The sequence below is a fragment of the Pelodiscus sinensis genome, chromosome 1, assembly GCF_052426305.1.
Source record: "Pelodiscus sinensis isolate ZL-2025 chromosome 1, ASM5242630v1, whole genome shotgun sequence".
In the NCBI taxonomy this organism is placed as follows: Eukaryota; Metazoa; Chordata; order Testudines; family Trionychidae; genus Pelodiscus; species Pelodiscus sinensis.
Window position 1 is genome coordinate 5,881,251 of NC_143052.1, and position 13,865 is coordinate 5,895,115.

The following is a 13,865-nucleotide window of genomic DNA, read 5'->3' on the forward strand; positions in this document are numbered from 1 at the left end:
TCTTAGACAGCCTTTCATTTGTTGGGGCCTTTGAAAACAGTCTTCTCACTTCAGATTTGGTTTTAAGGCCACAGAAAGATTTTGAACTTGCAGGGGGCCAGGCATGCAGAGACCGCTTCTTGTCTCTTGTGAGCCCATCCCTAGGATCACATGTACAACAGGATGACTTCTGAGACCCTTTAGGGAAGAGAAGAAGCCGGCTGTACAGACACTGGAGATCATCAGTCTTCCCTGGGGGATTTTTCTTGACCTTTCTTTCTCTGGCTTATGACAGGGCTTGTCAAGATCTGGTAGGCAAAATGGTTGAAATCTTTGACATCTATTTAGCTTAAGTTCAAAATTTGAGGGAAGGAAAGGCAGGAGGTTACGTATTTCATGTGAGTGGCAGACTCCCGGAGCCAGGCTGAAATGTAGAGTTAATCGGTGTCAGCAGAAGCAGATAGCAATAGTCCCTTTCTTCCTCTGCTCATCAGAGAGCTTTCTGAAGTTTTCAAGTTACTACCCCAGTGCTAAAAGTATGGGAAGGTTTTGTTCTATTTAACATGGAGATTGGGGGCAGAAGCCGGGGAACTCCCTCTAACACTTATGGAGCTGACCTCCATTAATAATTGGATTGTTCAAATATATTCCAAGGCTATGAAATTTTATATCTAAAGATATTCTGACTGTTACATTTTAGACTGTTCAGTGTGCCAAGTTTCCTGAAGTGTCATGACTAATACGTTGTCATCTGGACATAACATTTTCCTTTACTTAATACATCAGTATTGAGAGCAAACATGAAGTCACAATCCTAGGAGGACTCAATGAATTTGTAGTGAAGTTTTATGGACCACAAGGAAGTAAGTATATGATCCTGTGACTTGTGATGCTTTTTTCCATAGTTAAACCACTTCATAACGGTTACAGGAAAAACAGAAACAAATGGCCAAGTACCACATCAGTTGTCCATATGTAGTAATTGGGAGCACCTGAAAATCTGGAAACAGGAAGTTGGAGCAAGAGATCAAGGAATGTCATTGCACTTAAGATCCATCACCAACCTGTCCAGTTTCTTCCTGCTGATAATAGGGGAAGATGGGAAGGGGAGCTGAATTTCAAACCTTAAAATTGGGTGAACATCCTCCTCTCTCATAGCTGAATGGCAGGTGGGTAGTTTTGATTGCTGTGCAAAGCCACAGCTTTTCCTAAAATAAGGCTTAAATTTCAAAGGTCCTGAGCAGCACTTGGGATGGCAGCGTGTAGTTGACTACACGATTAACCGATAAACCTAGGCTTATCAGTGAATCCTGTCAACTACACACGTTCCTTCACCCTTGCTGTGAAGGGTGGAGGTGGGGAGGGGAGGCTGCTGCAAAGCAGCTTCTGTCTGTGGTGGGCCCAAGCTCTGCATCCCATGTAGCAGCTTCTGCCTGTGTGGAGCTTGGACCCCCCGACAGACAGACTGCTGCCACCCTGCGCTGGTGCCTCTGTATCAGAGGCAGCAGCACAGGGAATCAGGCAACTGGTCTGCAAGAGGAAGCTGGTTTTTAAATTTCAAGTGGGTAAATTTTCATGGTTTTTTTTTTTTTTTTTTAAATTTTATGTGCTAAAAATTTCATGCGGTTACACAACTATTCAATTACCCAGTAGCTAACATCCTCAAGCAGCGCCACTGCTCATGCTCAGCACCTTGGAAAATGTGGGCTGTCAGTTGAATTTTGTAAAGTGTTTGTAAATAAGATTGAAGGCAAAGACATGTTTTCCAAAAGAATTAGCTCTCTTGCCGGATCTCTAATATGTCTTGAATTAGTAACGTTTCTCAGGGTAAGTAGATAATTTTAACTTTTGTGGTCTGCATGAGATTCTTGGACCTTTGTGCTGAGAACTAATGTAGGATCAGTTAAAATCAGAGCGTCAATAAAGATCAATACCCTTCACATTTATGGGGAATGGGTCTTTCCATCTATGCTCTGTAACAAAGGAGGTTTCACATGAAGACTTATTCTAAATGGTATTTATTTTTCGAGGTTTTGTTTGGTTTTTTAACTTAATGCTATTGTACTTTTATGCTTTGCAGAGTTCTGCAGTATATCTAACACCTGCATTTTTCTCTGATTTGCAGCACCATATGAAGGTGGAGTATGGAAAGTTAGAGTGGACCTTCCTGATAAATACCCTTTCAAATCCCCATCTATAGGTAACCAATCATCTTTCCTTCTCAATCTGTCTTGTTGCTCATGTAGTACAGGTGCTAACTATTTTCTAGCATTTTCATAAGTTATATCAACAATTATTCCAGTAACTTTTTATTTATACTGGAGTCAAAGGCCTTCTGTGGGTTTCTTATAATCTTAATATTAAAGCATAATATTAATAACTTTTAGAAGGAGTTAAATTACAGGACTTGGATTCAAGAAGTCTGGAATCAGTCCCTGAGTTATAGACTATCCTGTGTGACATTGGGCAAGATACTATCTCAGTTCCCTATCTGTAAAACCTGGGGATACTTTTCTGTTCCACGGGATTGTAAAGATACATTCATTGAAGTCTGAGACTCTTGGATGCTGTAGTGAACGCTGTGGGATGTACTCACAGGTATCTAGATAGGGCATGTTAATGAATAATTCTAAAGTCTTTGTGCTCTTTATACTGTAATATACATTCTTGGATTGACCCTAGATTCAGAAGTAGGCTGTCTGTGACCTTTTTCCAGCAGCAGGATTTGGAGGCCTGAAATGCAGAAGCTGAAATCTGGTTTTACTAATCACCTTGGTTTAACTAATAACTGTGTTCTTGTAGTATGGGAAATAATAGAGGTCGTCTTTGCTGATCTAGTCAGAGAAGCAGCAGTGCTGTAAAACTGGGTCGTGCCCATTTGGCTGAAGCAGTAATTATCTTTGTTCACACTGAACAAATCAGTATCTTGGTAGGCCAAAGTTCTTATTTTAGGGCATATCCATGGTGTCTTTCAATCTTGAATAGCGGTGATCTAATTTCAGTATTTCTAACCTTCTCCAGTGGTTTGAGTAGAAATAGCTAGTCGTGTTTAAAAACTGAATCAAGTTCAGCTACATGATTAGGTTTCAACATCCCCTTCTTGGGTTATGAAATAGGTGCTGCTAAATCAAGGAGTGAAATAGCAGTTGCCCATTGAAAGGGCACATTTGTAGTTCAATCCACTGAAGTATTTTGAGGAGTCTTCTATCTAAAGCACTCGGAACAGCTTGAGGAAAATTGATACGGAAGCTTGACGAAGTAGATCCCAACATCCGATCCCAGCATCCTGATTTGAAGTCAGCGGGTATTTGCTGATTATTTAATACTCTTACGTGGAGACCGTTCTATTTAAAATCTTTGCCTCTTATGTGCGAACTAATCTTTGTGGTTCTTCATGTTAAGTATGCCCCTTATATATAGACAGTGTCAGTATTCCTCATCTCGTATGGTCTTGTATATACAATGTCTTAGCTGCACCATCAGGATATGCACATCAAATCTGAATAGCCGTGTGATCTCATACTACTACTCTTGGCCTTCCTCTATCAGCAACAGACCCAGTTGTCAGCAGGTGGCATCTAACCTATGATCTCTGAAGCTTAATGCATGAGCCACTATTGCACAAGCTAATAGTGAGGTGGCCCTTTGACAAGGTTGTGGCAGACTCCTCAGTGGTTCGCAACCTACTTACCATAATGTAGCTTTGTCTGTTACGTGGGCTGTGTCCACACCGTATGTATACTCTGTTCATTTACCCCCCAAAAAAAGTTTCCTGTTATATGCCAGTGATACAATTCATATTTCATTTCACCACTAGCAAATGTCTGTCAAGAGTGTTTTAAACTAGCATAGTAAGTCAAAGCGTTAACTGTTCAAATGTAATTTACAATCAGGGTGGCATGGCGTGGTAGCCACTCACTTCTGCGCTGAGCACCTCGAGAGCAATTATGAGTGTGCCTGCAAAGATGGGGAGCTCTGCCCAATGTGGGGTACCCCCAGCCAGGGACTGTCTTCAGTGCATCCAGCCTCCCTCAGAAGGACAGCCCCCACTCTCTCCCCAGTCTGCCTCCCAGCCAGGGAATGTCCCTCCATCACCCCACCCTTCCTGGGACTGTCCCCTCAGCATCCAGATCCCACATATTGCTGGGCTGATACACGTGCTTTCCCTGCAGACATAGAATGATCCCTCCAGCATCTAATCCCACACCCAGGGACTGCCCCTCAGCACTCCTCTCCCATCCAGGGATTGTGCTCCAGTATCTAGTCCTCCATCCAGGACCCACATCTAGAGTCTGTCCCCCATGCGCCAGCTGCACTCCTCGTGCCCACTGGTCTCCTACCTCAACTGTAGGTAGCTCAGCTGCCCTGCCTGCCTCCACTGCAGTCCTCGTGTGGGGAAGCCTGCTCAAACCAGGGGTAACTCAACCTCCGATCCTGCAGGGTGAGGGGCCCTGAGCACCTTGGCCTCCTGCTGATGCTGCTGGGCCCAGATCTCCTCGGCGGAGGAGGCGGGCTGAGGTTGAACCTGATCCTCTGTCACCTCACTTGTGTGTGTTTTGGTTTGGTTTTTGTTTTGTTTTTTTTGCAATCCCCCACCTCTGGCTTGCTCTGTGCCTGGAACAGGTACCCCTTGTGCCCCATCCTATTATGGCCCTTAGGATGTCAGGTGCAACTGTGCGCGAATTGAGCGATGGTCTAGGTGTCTTTAGAAGGGGACAGTGCCAAATCAAGCCGGCATGGATTACACATCCACCCTGGAGTCATCTTCTCAGTTGTGAACTCTCCAGTTTGGGACCTGTCTTTCTGAGATGCACAGAGCACCCAAATGTATGCTATAAAACCATTCTCCCATCAAATCAGACGCCCTAAACCCAGTTTAGGTTTGCAAACTGTATAATGCATTGCCTGCCAGCAATCTTAGATGCAGGTGAGAGGCTGCCCTAGACAAATTGCAGTAAGTGCACAACCCCTGCCTGTTTTATTTAACACCGTTAAAAAGTTTAATGGCAAAGTGCAATTCTGCTCTGAAAGTCTCACTTATCTGATCTGCTCCTTGTGTGTATTTGGAGTCATGCTGCTGATTTAGCAGCAAAAATAAGTCAGCCCTACAGAGTGTATAGAGTTATATTCCTTGTACATCAGTTGTTTGCTAGGTTCCTGTCAGTTACTTTGATAGTAATGTTGCGCTAGTGGTGTTGACACAATTTCTTCTGGTGAACCTTCAGTACTGGTTGTACTGCAAAAGGTAGGAAACAACCTAGAGTTATAGCCTGAAGTGGACTGAATTAACAGAGCTGACAATAAGAGAAAATCTCTTTGCTTGTAAATTGGGCATGTTGGATTGATGGCAATGTTTCTGTACCCCTTTCTGGCCTCCTCAGATACCCTCTTGCACTCATACTCTGCCCTGGAAATACCCGTTTGTGACTGTCAAAGCACCCCGCCCCCCATTGAAAGGTCTAACTGCTGCTCTGGGGTCCATCTTCTTATCTTGAGGGTACCAGAGTACTGGCTGGGGGAGTAGCATTGAGCAGAGTCTCCAGGCTGAATAAATCGTAGAAATGTGGGGCTGAAAGGGACCTTGCCAAGTCACTTAGTCCTATTTCAGTACAGGAGAGTTGACTAAGTATTATCTAGACCGTCCCTGGTAGCTGTCTAACCTGCTCTTGAATCTCCATCACTGAAGGTTTTTAACCTCGCTAATGATAGCTCTGTTTGGTTTAGTCTCAGACCTGGCACAGTGAGTTGAATTCTTATCAGCACAGGAACTTCTGAGAGGAGGGAGCTTCAGCTGGTGGTGGAATTGGGTGATAAGAGTACAGAAGACACTAGTATCCAGGTAGCTGCAGCAGGGAGGAGGTTTGTATTTTCTTTGGGTTACGTTTCTGCTGCCTTTTTCTCCTGCCTCTTAGACTGGCTTATATGCAAGAGCCAGAGCTGGGTGGATTTTTGACCCTTCTCTCCAGAGAAGGGTCTCAATATAGTAGAGAGCGGGAGAAAGTACCTCAATTACTCTCTAGTCACCAATGTAACTGATGCAGAAGCTTTGGAGGAGGCTTGTGAGTAGGAGAGTTAGAGGAAATACAATAGAAAGCTACGGCTGGGTTGTATACTGTTCAGCTAACGGTGTTTCCTTCAGCTCCTGTGAGGCAAGAGATTGAGGACGCTATATGCACCACCTCAAGCCTGGAATTGCTAGTATTTGGGGAAGTGAATGAGTCTGGCTTAATGGGCAAGATTCTTCTCTAGTTCATCGATCACTCACAAAAGGAGAAAAGATGTGATGTGATTGCTATAAACAGATGACATGGCTGTCCATGACAAGCACAAGAAGCTTAGTCACTGGGATATGGATTCCTCTACACCATCTGCACACAGAAGGCAGTGTAAATTGTCTGCATAATAAGGATGTTAATAGGTAGGTAATTGACCAATTGTGCTGTCGATACAATTTATATCGACTACACAATTAGTCAATAAGAGAAGGTGCTCTGTCCCGGCTTGTGCCAGTCCAGGAGCTACCCCTGCAGTGGCTCTCCAGTTTAAATGTAGTAGTAGACAGGTGCTCAGGCAGCCCAGCTCCCCCTACATTTGAGCTGCAGCAGGGGTAGGTCCCGGACCAGTGTGAGCCAGAACACAGCTGGGACCGCTGTGGTTCTGCATTAGAGCCAGGACTGGGCAGCTCTTATTACATTTAAAATGCAGAGCTGCAGCAGGGATAACTCTCAGACCTGGCATGAGCCGGGACTGAGGAGTCCCAGCTTGCACTGGGTCCAGAACTGCTGCACCTCTGCATTTTAAATAAAGTAGGAGCCACCCCGCTCTTACTAAATTGCTGCTTCTGATACAGAGGCAGCAAGCAGGAGAGAAGCACGAATCTGAGTCTTCTGCTCAGCTGATAAACTTAGGCTTATCAGGCAGTCCTGTACTCAACTACTCACATCACTACTGCATAAGACAATAGATCATATAAAACAGAACCAGCTCCCTTTTCTCCTTTATAAAGTACACATTTTGTTAAAATTTCAAAATGAATAGTCTGCTTGCAGCTTTCCATGTTTGTCTCTAGCATTCTGGAATAACTTGTCCATTCAAGTTTTAGAAATTGAACTTGAAGGTGACATTTTTGCAACAAAGTAGGATAGTGGCATGGGGAAATGTATTGGGTGTTCCAAAGTGCTATTGACAAAGAAGTGTTAGTCCTTCCTGTGCTGAAGGTGGATTCCAATAGGCAATTTCCAACCTTTTAGAAACCAGCTTTTATTCCAGCGTGGCCTAATATAAGGTACACACACATTTAACCCACCACACTATTAGGGTACGTCTACACTAGCCCCCTACTTCGAGCTAGGGAGGCTAATGTAGGCATTCGAAGTTGCAAATCAAGCCCAGGATTTAAATATCCCGTGCTTGATTTGCATCTTCCGGCCAATCACCATTCTTGAAATTTACAAGTCCAGACTAACTGCCTGCGTCTACACGCGGCAGGGACCCGTTCCTCGTGGAATGAGGTTTAACAGGTAGTTTGAACTAGGGCTTTATTTCGAGTGACCGGGTCCCTGCCGCGTGCAGATGTGGGCAGTTAGTCCGGACTTGTAAATTTAAAAAATGGCAACCAGCCGGGAAGATGCAAATCAAGCACAGGATATTTAAATCCCGGGCTTGATTTGCAACTTCGGATGCCTACATTAGCCTCCCTAGTTCGAACTAGGGGGCTAGTGTAGACATACCCTTAGATACTTCCCCGTGGTACTCTCCTTAGAGAAATGTAATTAAAATAACGTTGTTTGGTTTGCTAAACAGGTTGGACCAGGTTAGTACCCTGATGATGTACCTCAATGGAAAATCCAAATGTTTTAGGAATTGTTGCAGATAACGCATAGGCGTTGCTCTTCTTCATTTAGTAGTAAACCTGTGCTCCAGCCAAGTACTAGTGACTGTGCTGTTGGAGAATCTTTCCAAATAGATTTAGAACTGAATCCTGTTTGCTAGTCTCTGAAGATCATATCGCATTTTTTGCAGGAGAAGTATTTGCCCTAGTGTGGTGGCTGCTTTCCAGTTTTGGACATTGTTTTATATAACTGTGTAGAAAGAATTGTTTCCTGTCCTATTCAACTTCATAATATCATTCTGCTGTACAAAATAATGCCTCATCCCAGAGGTGGCACACTCCAAGTGCTTCCCATTTGTAGTTAATAAAGCATCTTGGCCCTTCCTGTATGCAAGGAGCACTAGAAATGGAAGTAGTCATCACTAATGCATTTGCAGATTTCATTATCTTGGCCTGTGGGTTCCTGCCACCTACTTCTGACTATGCATATTCATGTTATCTTTGTGCCTGTCACACAACTCTCTGAAGTTACCAGGCTCAAAATGTTCTTGATGCAAGATCTAACTTTTTTCTTTCAAAGAACAAAATTTTACTTAAACCCAACAGCCAGCTTGTACATCCTTGTGTCCAGCTATGATTCTGATCCTGAGCTTCAAGTGTGGAGAAACACGGCACATTTACACATGGCCACTAAAATCCTGGCCCTGGAATGTTAACTTAAATCCATCCAATTCAGGCAACTCTAAACCTTACTGTATTTTAAAAGTGGCTGATTTTTCCAGAAATTTGTCTGTTTGGCTTTTGAAATTAATGTAAGCTGCTTTCAATAGTGCCTGTGGCAGCTGTTTTAATAATTCCACCCCCTGCCCATTTATTAAAAAAAAAACAAGTTATGGCAAACTTAGATGTTGGTTTCTTCTCTGTCTCCAGTGGATGATCTTTTTGGAGCTCTTTACAACTTCAAATACCCCGTTGGCCTTTCATTTTTTTTTTTCCTTTAGGATTTGGTATCTTCAGGAAAATGCACTTTTTAGCTTTTTCCTGTTTTTAAAAAGAGAATTGTGAAATGTCTTTAAATGTACTGTTTCACAATCCCAAATCATGAGAATACTTTGTGTAAATGTAAAAATATAAGTAATTATCTATTCATAAATTTCCAAAGGATTAGGATTAAATGTGTGTCTGTCCTTGAGGTCACAAACACTAAACCCTAAGATATGTATTTTCTGGCCTATTCACCTGTTGAGTGATGTTGCCAATGGCTTGTAGAATAAATGGAAACCTAGGAGTCTGCGTTCTTGGTTTGGCATCTAAAAAGTCTGTGCATTGCCCCAACCTTCTGGTCCAGGCATGAGTCCCCCCTCAAATGCCAAACTCCAGCCCCACCCATGTTACACATCTCCCTATTGATGTACATAAAACAATTCATTCTTCACATGCCTGGGGAAAATTAGAGGAAACATTGTTGCTGGAATCACTTACTACAGTAAAACTCCGATGGTCCGGCATCTGAGGGTCCGGCACTCCTGATGGTCTGGCACCATCAGGAACCCGGAAGTGCTCCGGGCAGCTGGACCATTGGAGCTGCTCTGCCCCCAGCTTCCCTGATTCAGCCGCTGCTAAAACTGACCAGCGGCTGAATCGGGGAAGCCGGAAGCAGAGCAGCTGGAGTGCTGCCGGGTAGGTCCCTCGGAGCTGCGGGACCAACCCGGCACCACCCCAGCTGTCCCTGATTCAGCCGCTGCTGAAACTGACCAGCGGCTGACTCCAGGAAGCCTGAGGCAGAGCTTCTCTGCCCCGGGCTTCCTGGAATCAGCCCCTGATCGGTTTCAGCAGCAGCTGACTTGGGTATACCTGGGACAGAACAGCTGGGGTGCTGCCGGGTTGGTCCAGTAGCGCCGAGAAGCGGCGCTACTGGACCAACCCGGCAGCACTCCAGCTGCTCTACTGCAGGCGTCCCTGATTCAGCTGCTGCTGAAACTGACCAGCAGTGGCTGAATCAGGGACCCCTGGGGCAGAGCTGGACTATCGGAAGGGGGGGCTATGAGGGGTCTGGAGTGGGGTGGGGGAGGTGCATCTCCCCCACCCCACTCCAGGCCCCTAATAGCGCTCCCTTCCAATAGTCCGGCATATTTGATAATCCGGCACCCCCTGGGTCCTAAAGGTGCCGGATTATCGGAAGTTTACTGTACAATGTTTTCTCTGCAATGTTTTGATTGAGTGCGCACAATATTCCCAAAGACCATCTCCAAATAACTTCCGTATAGTCATATATCAAGTCTTTGTTTCTCCTCCAGTTCTGTGGGTAATTTGGCTACAGTCTCTTGCATTTGTATAGCACAGTTTACTCTGGGATGGAACATCTGTTTATACAGTGTTTCCTGAAGTGTGGTCCGTGGCCCAGTACCAGTCCTTAGGGAAAAAAAATACTGGTCCTGAGAAATTATTGCACATGATCCTATTAATTTGTGTGGCGGGGTAGCAGCACCTTGCACTGCCGAGCACGGTCCTCTTGTGGGAGAGCCTGCTGCCATGGCATCTCTGCTGGGCATGCTCCCGGGCGGCAGGGCTACATCCGGTGGGTGCTAGTATCCAGGGAGAAGGCTAGGCTCTGTGCGCACCTATGCAGAACACCCGGCGCCAGACGCAGCTGGGGGAGTCGACGTTGGCCGATAAAGCGGCCGGGATTGGGGTTGGGAGGGGCGGGGGGAACAACCTGTTGGACAGGTAGGGCCAGTGACACAATTTATTTGCATATTCGTCATTTGCTTAATGAATATGCAAATAAATGTTACCAGTCCTCCAAAAGCTTGTGAATGGGTTTACTCGTACCCAGTATCAAAAAGATTGGGAACCACTGTGTTTATATAGAGAGATCAATGCAACTACTTCTGGGTGAAACATTGTAGCTACTTGTCAGCACTAAAATATCCTTTAGGCTGTGCTCAATTTGTCTTTTTTTACTGCAAGTTCTATTTTTACTGCCTGCTCCTAGCTGGATTGCCTTACAGTTTGGTTCTTAAAATTTCATGAGTCACTTATCACCCCTGATCATTATGAGTTTGCTCTTGCAGGTATATACCAGTTCCTATTCTAACCTATAATAAACTTGAAAAAAGCCATTCCTCCAGAGAAGCTGTGCTTTGTACAAAGGGAAGGGTGAAACACCAAAATGCAATATATATCCACCTCTCCATACCGAACACTTGATACAGATTCCCTGCCACAGCCAGGGAATGGAAACAGGCTGACAAAGTGTAGGAGCTGCTTTCAGCATGACTTGGCACAGATTCACAAGGTCTCATGTGCCAGTCACTGAAGCCTGTGTCATGTGACCGTTTACCTAAGCAATAAGATGAGTTGACTATTGGAAGTGTGGCAGTTCTGCAGGTTTTGCTAGATTTTCTAGAATCTGCTCTTTATTCACCAGTTAAACTAAAATCAAGAGGTAGTGTCTTCCTAGTGAGGGAAAGGGATTCTCTAGTGATTAACCCAAGGCTAGGAGTCCTGAGATCTCAGATCTGCCCACTCTTCTGTTGTGACTAAAGATAAATCATTTAACTTCTCTGGCTGAGTTTCCTCATCTATTTATACATCAGAGGTTGGAGGCATAATGTTGCAGAAGTATGCAAAATAAATAAAAATAACCGTGGGACCATTTTCACTGCAAACATCACAAGTAAGGTAAACTGTCCCAAGGTGTGTGTTCAATGATTTGGTGTTACAAAGCACATTTCACACTTTGTTTACCTTTAAGAATTGTAAACTAGCAGCCAAATCCTGTACTAAAATAGATTCTGTGGTCCAGAGCTGGAGTACCAGATTCCAGGACCTCTCCCATTGTGTAATGAATGCCTCTGTGCTCAGATGGTGCTGTATATACAGGACTGTCTGGTATTACTAGTTAATATGCTGAATTATTGCTTAATCTGAGACTCTTTAAGTGAAATGACTTGCCCGAGTCCACAGAGTCTGTGCTGAGCAGGGATTAGAATTGATGTCTCATCTTCTAGCCCCGTGCTTCGTCCCTGCTAGACCACGCTTCACTATTTGTAAGAGCTCTTCTGGAGGATTGCACTTGCATTCCTCCCTCCCATTCTGTCTCTCAACATTGCATATGAGCCTAACGCCATGATTAAATGTACTGTGGTAGCAGCCCATCCACCGTCCCATTGTGCTAGGTGCGGTACAAACACAGCACAAAAAGATAATCCCTAGCACAAAGAGCTTACACTCTTCAGGCTAAGACGAAACAATAGATACAGACCAATGAGGGAGTAGAAGGAAGCAGTGATAGATTGGTCAGCATGGCCGGCAGCAGGCCTAGCACACCAGAAACCTAACTGCTGTATGGAATCGGACCCCAGTGCATCCTGGTTTAGAGATAAGAACACAACCACAGAGCTGAGCTATAGCCTGACTGAACAATTACATCACACTCCTACAGGGCGCTAAAATCACAGCTTCCTTATGACAGTCTGAATAATAACTACTGCACTGAGATCACAGGTCAGGAATGGCCAGCTTGTACCAACGCTGGCTGAGGTATTTGGCTGCCCATGTAGCGATAACAAAGGTGTGTTACATATGCAGATGTGAATCTGCTGCCATAATTGTTCAGGCAGGAATGAAGTTAAAAAGTCCAGCCTGGGCTGATGAGATAAAGACCCACATGGGGACCAGAAAAGTGGTGGGAGGGGGGAATATAAGGTTAAAACAAACACCATGTGGTGAATATAAACTAGCTACGCTTCTGCTGGGTTCCATTGAAATGGTCTGAACTCCTTTTAAAGGGCCATTGCTTTATTCCTGGTGCAGTTTTTGTCCCAAAGGTTGTTTCCTTGTCAAGAGGGAAGAGTTGAAATTTACTGTATGCCCTTTTCTTGTCTTGTCTGCCTCAGCAGGACTACCTGTCTCTGCTCTTGTTAAAGGCCTGTGCTGTGCATCAGAAAAAGTACTTCACAGGTTCTCTCCAAACCTACCTGCTAGCTGGCTGTACTCTGAGCACAGAGGAATGATTGGCTGCCCTTTGAGGCAGTGCATGGTGGCATGACACCAATTCCTGATACAAAGGGGAAGTGTTAACTGGGGCAAGAGTGTCCCAGCTTCTACAGGCCAGTATTGTGGGTAGTTTGTGCAGTTGCACTGATGGAAGGAATAGGGAGACAGCTTCTAGTCCATGTTCCCATTGATTCTTTCTCCTGGACTGTCATATTTCCCGTTCCAAAGCAGACATTCTACCTGAAGAGGTGGACAGGAAGCCCTGATGCAGGTAGAACAGTCTGTCTCAAGCAGTCCATGGGGTTGAACTCAAAAGAAGGTTCCTAGGGTACAGTCTGAGAGCCTGGGGTTAATTGACTTCAGGCTTGCAAGGCTGAGGCTGTAGGGCTAGAAATAGTGTTGATATTCTCACATAGGCTGGAGCCCTGGCTCTAAGTCCTGAAAGGAGAAAAGGGTTTTGGAGTCTGGACTCCAGCCTGAACAGAAATATATAAATGGCTAGTTTTAGCCCGACAGCTCGAGATGAAGTCAGTTGACCTGGGTACTGAGACTCTACACCACAGATGTTTCTTTTCAGTGTAGACGTAACCTAAAGTTTGAATGGCCTAGAGAACAATTGGAAAAATGTCTTCAAAGGAAAAAGCTTTTGGCTCCAGTTTATCAGGTAAGACCAGGACAGTTGCCTTTAGAAATAGCAGCTAGTCATCTTGGTTCATTTGCACTGTCTGTAAGAATGTCCTGGCGAAGGTCATTTGTGGTGGTGAGCAAGCACTGCCAGTACTTCAAACCCTTCCTATGGGATATTCATAGCCAGATGTTACTTGAGTGACGACTACCCTCCTAAACCTGTCCTCCGTGTCAGCTTGAAGTCTCCTTGTGGCACATTGCTGCGAATAGTCCATTCAGAGAGCCATCTTCCCAAGATCTCATACATGCTACTGGAGTGCATGCTTTTAATGTGGTTTTTTGAGAAAACAAGAAGCCAATACCCTGAATGCACAAGGCTGTCCATAAGAAGCCATGTAAAGTAGATGACTGAACTTGGGAGTCTGTT

General features: G+C 44.8%; 1 protein-coding gene across 1 annotated transcript in view; it reads left to right on the forward strand.

Annotated features, from left to right (window-relative positions):
- UBE2H (ubiquitin conjugating enzyme E2 H) overlaps positions 1-13,865 on the forward strand; it is a 74,217-nt gene that overhangs the window by 33,073 nt on the left and 27,279 nt on the right. The window contains exons 2-3 of the mRNA XM_075925365.2: positions 766-842; positions 2,105-2,179. Coding sequence (XP_075781480.1) covers positions 766-842; positions 2,105-2,179 — 152 coding nt within the window. The remainder of the gene's footprint in view (positions 1-765; positions 843-2,104; positions 2,180-13,865) is intronic.